The following is an 18,722-nucleotide window of genomic DNA, read 5'->3' on the forward strand; positions in this document are numbered from 1 at the left end:
TATTAAAGATACTGCACTTCACAATTCGCTGGCGTTTGCAATAGCCATTAACAATTCGAAAAATATCGTATATCTACAAGTATTGAGAACATACGCATGTTAAACATACAATTTGTCTCTTTTGTTTTTTTTTGTTTGTTTTCCATTTAAACAAACTGAGCCACAGCAACGCGTGGCCGGGAACAGCTGTATATAATATACATATGTCTGTAGGTAAAAATAAATAATCATTATTTAATCATAATTATGAAGCCCTTTTAAGAATACTTAAGGATAAGTACTATCTGTGGAATTATAACTCAAAGACAGTCAACGTTTATGCAATGTTCACGACTTCCGTCTGTTCGAACACTCTAGATTGTCTAATGTATTCACCCGAATTCGGCGTTTAATAGTTCTTAATTACCTTTATTCCCCTGTCAGTTGTTTGATGGCCTGGGGTAAAGGCTTAGTAAATGGAGCAAAAGGTAGCTTCGTTGCTGGGTTCGAATCTCATGAACGGTGGGAATTACCGCGGATGATTGCTTAAGCATGAAATACTAGTGCCTGTAGGAAGAAAAATAATTATTATTTATATATGTACAGATAGAGAGAGAAAGAGAGAGAGAAAAAGAGAAAGAGAGAGAAAGAAAGAGAGAGAGAGAGAGAGAGAGAGAGAGAGAGAGAGAGAGAGAGAGAGAGATCAATTGGATCACTTTCCGAGAGAGAGTTTATTTGCTGTTAATCTATAAACATAAAAAGTGATTGCCCATGGAGGCCTATTGTCTGGAATGGACACACCTTCTATAGAATCTCAAGTGGCTTACAATCTCTGCATAGAACATCATTTCAACAGGTTGACTCTTCTTAGCTAAATACTTTTCACATTGTACGCTAGCTGTTCGTAATATGAACCTTAATTGAACATGCAGCATTGAAAGAAATACAGAAACGCAAAAGAAAACTTTTAACAAAGAGGCAGAGTAAAAATAAGAGAAAAGAAAGAAAGAAAGAAAGAAGAAGAAAAAGGGCATTATGCCGCACAAAATCTCCCTTTCGAATGAGAAATATGAGATTGACTAATTTTATTTACGGATGCATTCGATTGTGTATAAGCATGATATTATGCAATGCAATCTGCAGTCACAACGTCAATTTCAGCTTAGCAATAGATGCTAGAAATCTCTACTCGATGAATCTAACATAAATAGAGAAGACCCGTAGCTATGATTCATCACCATCATGTTTCAACGTTAGGTAAACATATTCATAAACTCACCTGTTACATACTCTCTCCTCTCTTTCTCTCCCTCTCTCTGTCTATCTATAAAAGTGAAATTGCTTGTATGTGCGTGTCTATATAATCATTGTATACTATAAAAACCAACTACACACTAACTACAAAACATGACAAAACACTAACTACAAAACAGATGACAAAATAATAGCAAACCTAATTAAAAGATACACCTGACCTACCGACCAGAATAAAAAGATCAAACTAATAATATATTATACTAAATTTAAAACTTCCAATTTAATAATTTCAAACAATAATACTACTGACATCACACTAAGCCAAACTAATGTAGTGTATGAATTTATTTGCCCTTTCGCAGAATGTCTCCGACCTATTCTAAAAACTCATACAGCACATACATATGTCACACCACAACAACACTCTCCCGACGATTAACCTACCATTTAGCAGAGAATAGCGCCATAAAACAACACCTAACATAATATGCATGTGTTATTATTATGTGTTATTAGACAATAGCGCCATAAAACAACACCTAACATCTTACGATAAAAAACCTACAGTCGTCCGACATTAGAAATATCTTAACTAACAATACTAACATTCGATACTTTAACAAGTACACACGACGACTAAAATTACTAGAAGGCACATTAAAGAGTTGACATTTTCACACTCTACCAAACTCCTTCGCCAATTTTGGGCCTAAACACTTAAAATTTAGGTTACCTGGACATAAGTCAAACTTTTTAATATATATATATATATATATATATATATATATATATATATATATATGCACATAAAGTTATGGACAATATGCAGAGCCCGAGCAAAGCCGTGCTGAACTGCTAGTATATATATATATATATATATATATATATATATATATATATATATATATATATATATATATATATATATATATACATCGCAACCGTGAAGAGAAGACTTAAATTCATAATGAAAAACGTTAAAAATAAAGTCAACGGAATGAGGAGAAGAAAAAAATAGGGGAGGAGTCAGCTGACCGGTTTCGCTCTCGCTCGATTACGGCTGTATCGAGAGATTTGTTTCGGTGAAAAAGAAAAAAAAACAACAGCAACAAAAAACAAAAAAAAAACAAATGGGAATCGAAAATATGTACAAATAAAATTACGTTATGTATGAGGAGGGGAGAAAAATGGGGGAAACGATTAAAGTAAAGCAACATCATATTACTCGAAGATCCTTGAGACTAATCACGCTCAAACCCAATAGGCATTCCCTCTGTTTACAGAGATAAGGCCTTCTCAACCGAACGTGAACATCTCAAGCATCTTTAATTGAAATAATGAGTGAGCACGACTCAGAATTGAAAAAGAGTTCGTGCTAAAGTTCGCTGCACATGAGGTTTTTTTATGAGATGGTCAGTGATTTAAAACCGTTGATTTTGGTTGTTACGTGCTGTTCGACTCTTTCATCCAATCTTAATGCTGTTCAACCCATATAGTTGGGACTGCAACTACATTCAAAATTGTAAATTACATTACATGATGGGTGGGTAGAACATTTTTTCGACAGGATGGCATTGGAGGACACAATACGCACATTTAAAGCAAAATAACAATTTTGTACTGTTGAGCTGATTTGCTTTGCGAATTTCTAACTTACTGTTACTCACAGTAAACGCAGATATACTAGACATTTACTAACCATTTGAATTTTAATTACAGAGGACTCCGCTATTTTGGGCTCCGCTATTTTCCTTTGCATAACTGACCTAATCACATCCAGAGGATACCCATTTTTGGATAGGGTATCAGTAATTATTTTAAATTCCTCATCCAATTTTGATTTTGAGCAGATCATAAGGGCAGGATGTGTTAGGGTCCAAATTAAATTTATCTTACGTTTTGGGTGCAAAATGAATCTCAGCCTGTTTACAGTCCCGTGAATGTAGGTTTACGGTATGATGATGTAAGGTAACTTGGTGGTATTTTTGTTACCAATACATCGAGGAAATCTATGAACGAGTTAGACTCTCCTTCATAAATATACTGTAACGCGGGAGGCATCCTATTAAGTAAGGGGAAAAATCATTTGCCTCTGTTTGATTACTGAAGAAACAAAATGCGTCGTCCACATAGCGAAAATAGACGAAAGGTTTCAGGGGTCCAGAGAGCAATTGCTTTTCATGGATCCCACGAAAATATTCGCGATTATCGGTCCCAAAACTGAGTCCATCGACACACCTTCTATTTGCCGATACATTACATCGTTGAAACTGAATTCAACAGATGTAGTGGCAAATTTCATCAGCTCAACGAATATACTTTAAGAAATGGGAGGAGGCGATATCTGACTAGATATAAAAAATCTGTCCAGATATCTATAGTCTCTGAAATCGGGAGCAAATAAACAGGTTACTAAGAACACATGAATTTATTAACAACTTTAGACCTTTGAACAAAGTCTGCAAAATGAAATGAATCTTTCAAACAGTATTTACTGTAATATTTTAATACAGGTTATAAAATATTAAAGATCTATTTTGCAACTTTATGCTGTGATGACCATACCATAGATAAAATGGACCTTAAGGGAATACCTACTTTGTGAGTTTTTGGTAAACCATATAATCTAGGACGGATCGATCCTGAGGGTCTAATTTCATTAGCTATGCTCGATGGAAGTATACCACTCATCACCTACTTGACTAATTTGTTTTGAAATCTGGTTTCTAAAGAGGTTGTACGATCCTGAGTTGCAACAGGGTCCATTTTTAAAAATTTATCCGTGTCGGTCAATATGATAGACATTTTGTCGGCATAATCATGAAGATCTAGTATTACAACCCCTGAACCTTTATCCGGTCTAGTAATAACTAACGATTTATTTTTCCGTAGAATTTTAATAACTGCACAATGCTCTTTGTGCCATTTAAACTCTGAATGTGATATTGGTGTACTTGCATAGCAATGTGTAAGGTCTTTTAATCTTGCTTTTAAATCCCTTACTTTAATATCAGAGACTGGTGAAAGTTTCTCTGCTTGGGCATTGAGGATTTCAAATTCAGAAAAACACCTCTTCCCGTTTAACACCAGGTAATGGAATACAAAAGTCTAAACCACGATCAAGTATTAATAGTTCAGAGGGAAATAGATTTTTTACTTCTCTTCTCCTTACCCCGTTGACTTTATTTTAAATGTTGACTTTATTTTAAATGTTTTTAATCATGAATTTAAGTCTTCCCTTCATGATTGCGATATAAAAATTTTGTACCCATTAAAGAATCAGGAATATATATATATATATATATATATATATATATATATATATATATATATATATATATATATATATATATTTTGTTATTGTTGATTTTTCAAGCGATACATACGGTTAATATTGGCTCCGCCTCGGAGCTCATTTTTTTATTTACTTAGAAAGTCGCCCTTTTTAATTTGGACGTATATAACATTTTTATTTATTTATTATTTTTAAAACAGTATATATATACTATATATATATAAACGATCCACAAAAATGCAATGATTTGACCCGCCTCGCTCTGCAACCCTGCGTCTCGGATGAGTTGCTATTCGAAAAAAGAAAATTGGAGACAGACAGACAGACAGACTGGGTTTTCTAAATCAGTTTTTTATTTCGTTTATTAATCTTAACACTTGCAGAGAGGATTAGTATCGTTGAAACATAGATTGATCCGCGTTGGGGTTTTCTGAGGTTTATATAATTTCACCCCCCCAACAAATATTCACAATTACAAAATGGAATTCAATTATATAAAAAGAATAGAAATTTCTCAAGGACAAACTGTAGACACAATTCAGTAAATAAAAAACAATCTAAAAAAAAAATAATAATGCAGTAAAATGTCAGGACACTTGGGATTTTCTGTCAAATGATAACTTGAAAAGGGAGACAGAAATGTAATATTTGCTGTCCAAATTACAAATGCAATCATTAAAAGCACTTACAGGAAGAGCTGTTCTGATAAATGCAGACTGTGTGGTGTGATTCTTGTAACAGTGTCACACATTGTTAATGCGTGTCCTACACTTGCTCCAAACTCTATTGTACAAACGTTGCCACAACAAAGTATGTGAAAATCTGCATTGGAGTTTGGTTCCAATATCTTCCAGGAAGCGGCAGTGGAAAATGAGGACGTTAAGATTGTCTGAGTTTTCATGATTCAGTCTGACCGAAGATAACTCACCGGAAACCAGAAATTGTAGTTGTGAATAAGAATACAAATGAGTGACAAATTATTGATGTAGTTTGCCAAGCGACATCAACTAAACAGGCAAGAAGATTGAAAAACTACGAAACTGAGGGTGAAGATTTCGAGATTGTGGAACAAGAAAACTTCCATTGTGCCAAACATCATAGGTGTCTTGGCTCAATTCCAGATAATATTGAGAAAGAGTTGAACTCCTTGGCAATTAAATGCATCACCGTATTCCAAAAGTCGGTTCAGCTGGGCACAGCAAAGCTCCTACGCCAGGTGCTTTCCATCTAATTGACTCTTTGACTATGCTCACTAGCTTCGGGGTAAAAGCCTTCTCTTGAATGTAAAATTTACCGTTGTAATGATGATAATAATAATAATAATAATAATAATAATAACAACAAGAACAACAACAACAACAACAACAACAACAATAATAATTATAATTATAATAATATAATGAATATTTACCTGATCTTATCGAGTTCGGCGTCTAATCTGTGAGGTGAACAAATCATCAGGGCTCTATGTACCAAAGTATTAATTAAGCCGACCTTACGTGATTTTGGTACAAAAGACAACCAGTTCACATATAGGCCAGTAAATGTCGGCTTTCTATAAATTGTAGTGAGAAAGCCCCCCCCCTTGAACGTTCGACAAGAACATCCAAAAAAAAGGAAGCGAATTGTCCTTCTCACTTTCCATCAATAATGGTTATCCTGTTGACCTTATTGATGACTGTATTTTCAAAAAGGTTGCGGATTTTAAATCCCCTAAAAAGTTTGGACCCTTGAAATGCCCGGTTTATTTAAAATTACCGTGGATTGGGGAAAAGAGTAATGTACTTTCTAAACAGATTCGCAGGAGTATTTACGACTACGTGATTTACGTGAGACCTGCTTTTCCGTCTTTTCGCAAGGATAGTTTGCCTTACATCCAAAATAGTAATATTGTATATCAATTTAAATGCCAGTGCGATGCTGGTTATGTTGGGCGAACATCCTTGCACCTTTTGACTCGTATAAACCAGCATGTTCCATCGAAGATCAAACAAGGGAGGATGGGGTCTGGTGGTCTCCCTCCTTCTGCAGCCTTGGACTCTGCTATTGGCCAGCATTTGGTTGACAACCTGTGCTGTGCCGATAGATATAAAATATAGAGCGGACCCCAGAAACCATTTAAAGATTTTTGGAGTCTGTCTCTATTGCGGTGCGTCAACCTTCTTTGTGCCGGCAAAAGGAAACATCCAACGCATTGTTTCTCTTTGGGGAACTTTGAATTTTTTTCTCCCGCTTTTTTTTTTCCTCCCTCGTTGTGCCAATATTTTAATCGTTTTTAAACGTTAATATATATATATATATATATATATATATATATATATATATATATATATATATATATATATATATATATATATAAGGGTGAGGGATTAATAATTGTGAAATTATCCATCAAGTTTTCATGTGAGAAAACAGAACAAAATCATATTTATATTCCTTGACAGAGTCCCGACTCTATATAAATATTTTCTAAATATATTTCCTCCTTTGAAAACTTTATTGATAATTTCACAATTATTAATCCCTCATTTTTTCTATTTAAATAGCTCTAGGTAATTACACCTATTGAGCTTATCATAACTGCAATACTCAGAGCAGAGCACTTTTAAATATATTTTACTGAGGCTTTGCTCAGTTCGACTCTGTTTATTACACTACATATATATCTATAATATAAAGCTGAATGTGTGTGTGTGTATGTGTGTGTGTGTGTGTGTGTGTGTGTGTGTGTGTGTGTGGTCACGAATAGGTTCCTATATGGTTGAATATTATAGAAAACTGATCACATATAATGATAGAAGATGTATCGAGACACAGGGATGGGTATGTTTGATCTGGTAGAACGGTGGTTCATTAAAATTGTGAGGTCTGCGTTTGCGCCTGGTCCACAAAGTATGGAAATAAAACATTTAAAAATTACCAAAAAACGTTTACAAGTGTTTTGATATAGATGTACATAAGAATACTTTGATAAGTATGTTTTAACTTAAATAGGGATGGTATAATAAAATTGTGGGGTCTGTGTTAGCGCCTGGCCTTCATAGAATGGAAATAGGCACAAACTTTAATAAAGACTTTTCATATCTATCTGCGTAAGTATAATTTGATAATTATGTTTCAGTTTGAAAAAAATATGGTATAATAAAATTATGGGGTGTTCGTTCGAGCCTGATCTCCATAGAATGAAAATACGTGACAAAGTTTAACAAGGTTTTTTAATATAGATCCACAGAATATTGTGATAAGTGTTTCAGTGTGAACAGGTATGGTATAATGAATTATGAGATTTATCTGTTTTATTTTTACTTTCATCATAATTTGCTTTGGTTTTGATAGCCCCAAATTCAACCCAAATTTACAACCCTTCCTTTTCACAGCCTATCATACTTCCATAAATCAGAGTCCATTTTCTGTAGGTTGCTTTTAAACCCAGTCAACGACGGGTACTTTTGCTAGTATATATATATATATATATATATATATATATATATATATATATATATATATATATATATATACACACACACACATTATAGAGCGTAATAGGGTCTATATGAGAAAAGCCTCAGTAAAATAGATTCAGCCACTCTGATGAGTCGTAGACGACGAAACACGTGTCAGTGGATAATTATATTTTAAAAATAATATATATATATATATATATATATATATATATATATATATATATATATATATATATATATATATATATATATATCGAGCGGAGGTATTTCGGACGATATGAAAACATCGTTAAACTCACTACTCGTTCAAGCAGCCGCCAATAGCGTAATGGTTAGAAGCCTTGACTGCCGTGTAAACAGTCGGGTTTCAATCCTGGCTTGAGGTAGTTGCCTGTCTAGCCGCACTGATGAGCTGTGAAACAGCGAAACAGTACTGTATGTGGATGACTATATATATATATATATATATATATATATATATATATAGCGTGCAGACAGAATTAGCCAAGGAACGCATGCGCAAGCCCTTTAAAAATCGTGCTATAATATTCCTTTTTTGCGCATCCTTTTTCAGCCTTTAATATTGTTTCTGCAACTGCTTCTAACGCTCTTGCGTCTAATCGGAATTTCTCACTCTGTTGTCTTTTTTTCTTAACGTTTTTTTTAATGAAAAAAGAAAAAAAAAAGAGTACAAATTTGATACGACGCAATGGACAATATAGGACTGAGATTGGATCTGGGTAGAAAAGATAGAATTAAGGAGTTGAGGAGGGCATAATTTGTGGGTTAGGGTTGGGTAGGGGTTGCTCCACAATTTGTTTTATTTTCGCACTAACAACTTACCCCTCGTGGACTCTTTCGCCTCACTGTCAGATCTCCTGTCCTCTCTACTCATCTTTCTTTTTTTCCGTTTCTTCTCATCTCTCTCGCTTCTCTCTTTCTCATCTTCGATTACGTCCCCTTCTCTCTCCCCTTTTTCCTTACGTCTCTCTCCCTCTCTCGCTTTCTCTCCCCCTCTCTAAACCTTCGTTCTCTTTCCCCTCTTTTTCTTTTTCACTATTCTTTTTTAATACGATTTTTCCTTCGTTTGTATTTCTTATTATATTCTTCTTTTTTTTCATCTATCTATCTATCTATCTATCTATCTATCTATCTATCTGTCTATCTATCTATCAAATTCTCTTTTTCCTTCTTTTCTCTTTCTCTCTTTTTTTCTATATCTATTTTCTTTCTTCCTCTTTATCTTCCATAATTTCTTTTTTTTATCTCTCCTCCTTTTCTTTCTTTCTTCCTTTTTCGTTCCGTTATCTTCTCATTTCTTCCCCCTCTTCTATCTTCCGTTTCCTTTTTTCTTTTCTTTTTCCCTTCTTTTCTGTCATTCTTTGTTCTTCCTTTATTCTTTCTCCTGATTATTTTCTTTCTTTTCTCTCGTTTTCTTTCTCCCTTCCTTATTTTATTTCCTTGTTTTCCTTTCTTTCTTTGTATCTTGCTTCGTATCTTTCTTCATTACTGTTTTCGTTCCTGCCTTTCTTTCTCCCTTTTATTCTTTTCTTTCTTTCTTTCTTTCTTTCTGTTTTTTTGTTGTCTTTTTTCTTTGTTACTTTCGTTATTTCCCAGGTTATTTCTATTGAATTTTCCCTTTAATTCATAACCGCTCTTTCATAATCTCTTTCTTTTCCTTCTTTTTTCTTTTCTCTCTTTCTTCCTTCCTTCTTCCTGATTACATCTAATCCAACATTTATCTCTCGATTATCTTTCTCCTTTTTTCTCCTTTTCTTCCCTTCAATATCTTTTCCTTTCTACCTTCCTCTTTTCCCATCTCACTTTTCTCTGTATTTTTCTATTTTCTATATTTTCACTATCTTTCTTCTCTTAGTTCTATCTCCTCCTCTCTCTCTTTCAGTCTTACTATCTTTTAGTTATCCATTTCCTTCGCTCTTTCTTTCCCCTTTAAGAATATTTACTATCTTACATTTTTCTCTCCTTCTATATCGCTTTCATTCTCTCGCTATCTCCCCTTTTCCTTTTATTTCTCACTTTCTTTCCGCCTCTCTTTCTTTTCCTTCTTGCCTTTCTTCATCACGGTCTTTTAGTTTCCCTCTGTGATATCCATCTCTTTCTCTCTCTCTCTTCTTCCTTTCTACCTCCCCTTTCTTTTTGCCCCTTCTCTTCTCTACCCTTCCTCATCTCTCTTCCGGCCGTCTTTCTCACCTTCCTTTACCCCACTCCCCATCTTGACCAACCTACCTTTGCATCCTCCTTTTTATCCCCTACTCCCTTTCGAATAAAACTCCGGTTTCATTACCTTCTATCACAAATCTCAAAGTCTTTTTCCCTACACGGAAGTGACGCTATTGCATTTCACTCGTTCTCTCCCTCCTCTACAACACCTTTCTTACGTAACATATTTTATTTACTCACTTTCTACCCCAAACAACATCATATATATATATATATATATATATATATATATATATATATATATATATATATATATATATATAATGCACACGCACGTGTATATACATATGTACACACACACATGTATGTATGGCACACAAACACATATACGTGTGTTTGTATATATTGAGCTTTTTAGATATTTGTATTATCACTATATCGAAAAAGAGAGAAAGCGAGAAAGAGGGAGAGGGAGAGAGGGAGAGAGAAAGACGGAAGATGCATAAATAGATATTATATATGTATAAGTGATAATATATATCTATCTCTCTCTCTCACTCTCTCTCTCTCTCTCTCTCTCTCTATATATATATATATATATATATATATATATATATGTGTACTTTTCGTCTCTCTCACTCTCTTTTCTCCATCTCTCTCTCTAGTTGAAAAAGTGGATTCACTTCCAATTAGTGTTCGTCTGTGCTCTCTCTCTCTCTCTCTCTCTCTCTCTCTCTCTATATATATATATATATATATATATATATATATATATATAGATAGATAGATTGATAGATATATGTGTGTGTACACATATATATACATATGTACATATACATATGTATATATATACATATATACAGAGAGAGAGAGAGAGAGAGAGAGAGAGAGAGAGAGAGAGAGAGAGAGAGAGAGAGGGAGGGAGGGAGAAAGAAAAGAAAGCTAGAGAAAGAGTATACACGCATATAAATATTTGTGTGTGTGTGTGTGTGTGTGTGTGTGTGTGTGTGTGTATAAACGTTTTTCTGGGTTAACAAATCCGACCGATTTCTTCTTCCTTGATCTTTGTACCCCATTGCACGCGTGTTAGCCTATATGGACAGCCTTCAGCCTTCAGCTGCATTACGCGTAGAAGAGTTCCTTCTCCGTGTTCTGCCCACACCTCGCAGTTTCTCACCGTTGTCCACAAAAAAAAAAAAAGAAAGAAACCCTAGAAAGCAACACGCACCACGCATATTTGGTTGCCGTGGATGTAACCACACTTGCAGCTTCGATTCTGCTTTGACGAGCTGATGGCAGCGCGACACAGACGGACACTAGTTAGAAGGTGAGTCCACTTTTTCAACTTACCTGAACTGTTTCGTGTCGAAGCGCGCGACATGTTCGCTCACAACGAGAACGATCAGCGAAAATCCTTGATGCTACATTTTATTGACGCACGCGTGTACACACACACACACACACACACACACACACACACACACACACACACACACACACACACGATAATATATATATATATATACATATATATATATTATTGTGTGTGTGTGTGTATGTGTGTGCCTTTTAATTATGCATTTTTATTTGCAATGCTTTAAAAGAATTCAACTATTTATGTAGAAAATCATTTAAAGGTCGGAAAAAATCCCTTCATCAACGTCTCCATGATAACAAACAATACGACTAAACATGTGCCCGTGGATATGCACACACACACACACACACACACACACACACACACACACACACACACACACACACACACACACACACATACGCAATAACCTGACGAATTCTAACGAGAATGAAATGCTGAAAATTCTCTCTCCTATACAAGCACACACACACACACACACACACACACACACATACATATATATAAGCAATAACCTGACGAATTCTAAAGAGAATGAAACGTTGAAAATTCTCTCTCCTACACACACACACACGCACACACACACACACACACACACACACACACACACACATATATATAATATCGTTTTGTTTTTATTTTTTTCTATTTTTATATATGTATTTCCGTATTCCCTATTTATTGTCATCATCTCCTATCCTTTTTTCTTTACTTTCTCTTCATCTTCACTATTTTTCCTTTCTTTTATTAATGGCTCTCTTTAATGATCTCCATTAATTCGTGGTGGCGAATAATTTTTAAACTATTACCTCCATATATACTACCCTTCCGATTCACCCTTATATGTTGTACCTACTTTAAATTACTACTTACCATTTATCCTATTCCTTCATTCTCATTTCATTTCGTAATGTCATTAAGCAGTTTTATTTTAATATTTGTGATTTGGTATAATTCCGCCCCTTCTCCTGTTCTGATGAGAAGCATTTAACTTTGAAATGCCATGACCTAAATGTTTTTTCTTTATTTTCCCTTAACTTTTCTTTATTGTTCTGATGATATAATAAATTTATAGATAACTTTTATTCCTCATTTTTTATTTAATATATATATATATATATATATATATATATATATATATATATATATATATATATATATTAATATAAAATTGATATTTTCCAATAAAGTTTTAACGAGGTTAATAAAAGAATGCTCGATTCTGCAGTAGGGCTAGATATACTTTTTATTCGTTTTACATAAGCAATATGTTGCTACTAACTAGCTAACCGAAACATGCTCATGGATGTGTAGCAACATATTAATGCTTACGTAAAAACAAATAGAAAATATACGTATATATATACATATATATATATATATATATATATATATATATATATATATATATATATATATACTTACACACACAGCGTTTCGAACTTTTTTTAGATAAAGATTGATTATTCGTATTATTTGGATTCTTCAGACGACTGTTCTCATCTTGAGTGTCATTTTTACAACGTTTCGGTAGATGTAACCTCCAACTTTCTTCGGGCGTTTCTTGCTGAACTCGTAATCTTTCTATCGAACTCGAGAATCTTTTGATCGATTCTGGGAATCTGCACGGAATTTCGAACAGAACCTCTTAATTTATCCACGGGGGTAGCATGCACTCGTGCTAGCACCCATGACCGGGTAGAACTAATTTGAAATTGTATTTTGACTATCTCCTGTACTGTATTTCCTGAACGTTCAACATCCAAAAGACTGTAACTTTACAACTGAATTTACCAACTGCATCATCCACTATGCCAAGGATCCTTGCGGATTCCCAAGTTCATCAAGATACACTTAACGAAGGTCGGAGGTTACATCGACTAAAACGTTGTGAAAATAACACTCAAAATCAGAACAGTAGTTCGAAGAATCCAAATAATATGATTTTAGTAAAATATGAAAATATATTTATGTTAATTAAGCCACGCAGAGTCATCCACGTTTCATCGCCCAAGAGATCGGCCGGCACTTAGCCTGACCATTCTTTGCGGGAATGAAGTGCGGAAACCTCTGTGTAGCTTAATTACTATATATATATATATATATATATATATATATATATATATATATATATATATATATATATATATATATATATATATATATATATATATACAGGGTGTCCCAGAAGTCGCGCGCCATATATTTATATTTATATTTTTTTTGTTTCAGATTTTATTCGATATGGGCGACTATTTCCTTTGGGGACATCTTAAATCTGTAGTTTACCAGAATCGTCCACGCACTCTTGATGATTTGAAAGATGCGATAATAATTGAATGTCCAAAAATTACTACTGAAACCCTCATTAGAGTAAAAGATAGTTTTATAAAGAGAATCGATGCATGTATTCAGGCTGAAGGTGAACAATTTGAGCATTTATTGTGATTTTGATTGATAAAATTGATATTCATTGATATTCATATTTGTTTTTATATAAATCTACATGGTGCGCGACTTCTGGGACACCCTGTATATATATATAGTAAGTTATAAAATATATAAGGCAATTAATCTACACTGAATATTCCGCGTTTCATCCACTCTAGGACTCTTCAGGCTTATATATATATATATATATATATATATATATATATATATATATATATATATATATATATATATATATATATATATATATATATAATTTGAGGTTGCTATTTTCCAAAGGTAGGGTAACCAGTGAAATATAACGAGATTCATACAAGAATGCTCAGTACAGAAGTAGAGCAGGTTACATTTGTCTTTACATAAGCAGTAGTTTGTTGCTACACAGTCATGAGCATGTTTCGGTCTACTAGTATTTACTAACTAGAGATCTCACCAGTTTTCGAAAATAAGGGTTGTTGCCTGATGAGGTCTCTAGTTAGTAAATACTAGCAGACCGAAACATGCTCATGACTGTGTAGCAACAAACTACTGCTTATGTAAAGACAAATGTATATATATATATATATATATATATATATATATATATATATATATATATATATATAAACACACACACACAGATTAATTCCCAGACGGACTGTTTCACTATACCACACCTCTTTAGGACGGCTAGAACATATTACATCTCAAGCCAGGGATCCAACCTCTAAATAACTGGTTGATAGTCGGCAGTTCTTACATCGTCATACGGGATAGGCGCTCGTAATGTATATAAGAAACAAAAAGTTTTAATCATTTGTACATGAAAACAAAAACAATATATGTTTTCAACATTAATCATGTAATGTAGCCCCCAAATCCAATGTATATGTCACCCACAGAAACATGAGAACCATCTACAATACTATACAATACAGAAGCATTCTCCTATTCCGTATTTCTAGTGATAATACTATTATCCTAACAATCCTAATATCTTGGAAATTTGTCTCAAGTCCATCGTCGAGAAAACTATTTTGTAAGTTAATTATCTCTTCCAAATTAATTTATTAGTTTGTATTCAAGAATTCTAATTAGTTAAAATATTATTTTAGGGATTAGTTGTTTGCCATAAAAAAAACAAACTGTATTGGAGATTTAAAAACAATACGGTACATTAGATCAAGGCTCCCCAGCAGTGTTGATCTAACATCACCTCCTTTAAAACACACACACACACACACACACACACACACACACACACACACACACACACACACACACAACAACAAAGTTGCGGATATCGTATCTCATTTTTTACTCCAGATTAATTTAACCTATTCACGTTATGAAAAGAATGCCTTCCTTACCTGTGTCATTCATTTTTTCCAACCCCAAAAAGCAATTACTCGTTATTCGTAAAACTATTGTATTTTATAATAAAGCGCGACTTTTTTTTAGAGGCGGCGAACTTAAAATTGAAATAAATCACAAAAAAATATTTTTAATATACAAATATGTTGGTTATACCAAAGATTATTTTTGGGTATTTATAAGTATATATATATATATATATATATATATATATATATATATATATATATATATATATATATATATAGTATAATCCAGAGGTCTCAAACTTTATGCATTAAATTATGCTGTATTTCGGCAATACCGCGTCGAATATTGTCTTCAAAGTAGTCTATTGTGTCTGGTTTATCAGCATAAACATGAGATTTTACATATCCACAAAGAACATAATATAATGGGGTGTAATCGTACGAAAGAGGTTGTCAGTTGACATGTCCATTTCGTGAAATTATTCGTCCATTACATGTTTTTCTCAGTAAATTAATCGTATCATTTTCAATTTGAAAACGCTGCTTGGGTGTCAGTCTTTTCATATTGAATTGCCAAATCAAGCAGAACTGAAAATAACCGATGGTTGCAAAATCTACTTCGTCTAAGTTCTGAATTTATCTTTCAGTTTCCCGCTCTCTTTTTCTCATATATAAATAGAACGAATACACCTCGTAGAACGAATTAAATTAGTGAAAATCTTCATTCGCATTCCAAATTACTTACGTGACGAAAACACGATTTTATCGCTTAAAAACAACAAAAAAAGATACGATTTACCAAAGTATCGCATTTCCTATTTAAAAAAAATAACAAAATAATATATTTTATTTTAAAATAAAAAAGAAGAAACACACACACACACACACACACACACACACACACACACACACACACACACACACACACACACATATATATACGCATCGTATTTTAAACTTAAAAACTATTTTCTTAACACACACGTCGTCCTCAGACATGCGTGTCCACAAGAATAAAGCAATAAAATTAAAAGGAGTCTTCTTTTTTCCTGTTAACAATAAATACAAAAATGTATTTATTACAATATTGCATTTCTTATTTAAACAAAAATAAATAATTCTGAGCAAAACAAGATTTCTATATTGTATTTGAAAAAAAAAAGCAACATAAAACGATCAAATTCACGATATATATATATATATATATATATATATATATATATATATATATATTTAAAAGAGTGTAGCCATCAACAATTGTGGGGTTTTCAGTCTTTTATCATATTTTTTATTTTAAAATATTTTTATAACGCGTTTCAAGCTTTGTTTCGCTCTCTTCAGATATTTTCGTAAAAAGTTTTTTTTTATTAAATAAGAGTTTGTAAATGTTATTTTTACATCTGCTGATACTAAATGTGTTTTTCAGTGTGATGTGGTCTCAGACATTCTGTCCCCAACAGTAAGTGTTGGTAGTGTCCAGTCAGAGTTAAGTTAAAAGAGGGAGCTTTTGGTCCATTCGGTGAAGGTTTTTATGTTTTTTATGACTTTCTTTCCCCACACACACATACATATACATATACACACACATACATATACATACATGTACATATAGATATACACACACACACGCGCGCAGGTATATACACATATACACACGCATATACACAGAAATATATGTAGGAGCATACATATATACATACCCACCTACACACTCACACACGTAAGCACACACATCCACCCACTAATATATCACACACATATTGGTTAAATGTTTTTTTGTCTTTCCCAATCAAAACACGCATGCATACATGTACTTAATCATTCAAACATAAGTACACGCACACACACACAAGTAAGATGGAGAATAGGTAGGAGATTATATATACACACACGCACACACAACCACACGCATACATATATATGCACACACACACACATATATGAGCCCAAATACCTGAGGGAGTATCTATACAAAGATGATGTTACAGAGTTTTAGCTTTGTACGACAGCATAGTCTCTCTTTCGGTTCAAAATGTTGAGATCCAGCAATAAGGAAGAGCAAGATAGCCAGCAACAAGTTAAACTGCAGACTAGCTTAATGCGGGTACTGGTTTCCCGCTTTATAGTTTTTTAAATCAGAGATTTGCTTCTCCTAGAAAGGTTGCCTTCACCACGGCTTACGGGAGCCCTCTCCAACACACACACACACACACACACACACACACACACACACACACACACACACACACACACACACACATATATATATGCACACAAATATACACAGTGCTAGTTAGCCGTTGACTCCGAAAAATGGTTCATTCGCACTTTGGCAGGTCTTGTTTTTAATCCTTTACAGAGACCTCCTCACAAAACAAACCTTATGGGGGAACCAGTTTAGTCACCGGTGACCCGACCATGAGGCAGGTAGTACTAGGTTACATTGTACCAGTAGCATATCACATGGCCTGACCATAATACACACACACACACACACACACACACACACACATATATATATATATATAGATATATATATAAATATATATTTATACACATTATATATTGATATGATCAAACACCACCTCCCTTAAACAACTAAAATGTTCCGGATATTGAAAATTGAATAAATATAAATAATATACAGTATATATATATATATATATATATATATATATATATATATATATATATATATATATATATATATATATATGTGTGTGTGTGTGTGTGTTTATTTAATAATAGAGATTTGCATACTTTGGTAGTACGATAAGTAAGTGTAACAGATGTCATATGAGCGCGTATGAAAATATCATCAGCAGGCAAATGATGGATGACAAACGAGTGTGTTAGCAGCAGGAGCGGCGTTTGGACGTTTATGCAAATTAACAATGTGCTTGGGCTTACGTCTGAAAAAAAATAAATAAATAAAAAGGACACCACGTTGTTAGAGAAGAAAAAAGTCGACGCCGAAAGAAACGGACGTGTAGTGAAGGCAAGAATGGGCCAGCTATGGCCAGTGTGCAGTCGGAAGAAAGATAAACGCGCGTCAGGTAAGATGGACATGTGGCAGTGACAGACTTTTTAAGTTGTGTCGAGACGTAATAAATGCTTTTGCTAAAAAAGAAAAATAAATGCCGATTCGGATTTTTGTTTTTGTTTGTTCCTTTTGGATGGTACCGGACGACGTGGGGGTCCGAGAGAAGTTTGAACTGTAATGAAGTTTGAACTGTAACAAAGTTTGAACTGTAACGAACACGCTTCGAGCATAACGGAAACGTTACATAAGGATTGAACGCTTGATGAAGAGATAAATCACAGATTAGCCCAAACCAGTTCTTCTTTCGGCAAACTGGAGAAACGTTAAATTTCTTAGAATAGATGTGAGTAAC

At 33.7% G+C, this 18,722-nt stretch overlaps 1 protein-coding gene across 2 annotated transcripts in view; it reads left to right on the forward strand.

Annotated features, from left to right (window-relative positions):
• Nucleotides 1-18,722, forward strand: part of LOC145254775 (protein-glutamine gamma-glutamyltransferase K-like) — a 553,491-nt gene that overhangs the window by 95,021 nt on the left and 439,748 nt on the right. Inside the window, exon 1 of one of the 2 annotated variants that reach the window (XM_080113549.1) lies at nucleotides 11,080-11,503. The exons of the other annotated variant lie outside the window; for it this stretch is intronic. Within the exon in view, the coding sequence (XP_079969675.1) occupies nucleotides 11,469-11,503 (35 nt within the window). The 5' untranslated portion in view covers nucleotides 11,080-11,468. Of the gene's footprint in view, nucleotides 1-11,079; nucleotides 11,504-18,722 lie in introns of those variants that run through there. 2 annotated transcript variants of the gene reach the window in all.

Source organism: Euprymna scolopes, chromosome 30 (genome assembly GCF_053919585.1).
Source record: "Euprymna scolopes isolate OS-2025 chromosome 30, ASM5391958v1, whole genome shotgun sequence".
Lineage (NCBI taxonomy): Eukaryota > Metazoa > Mollusca > Cephalopoda > Sepiida > Sepiolidae > Euprymna > Euprymna scolopes.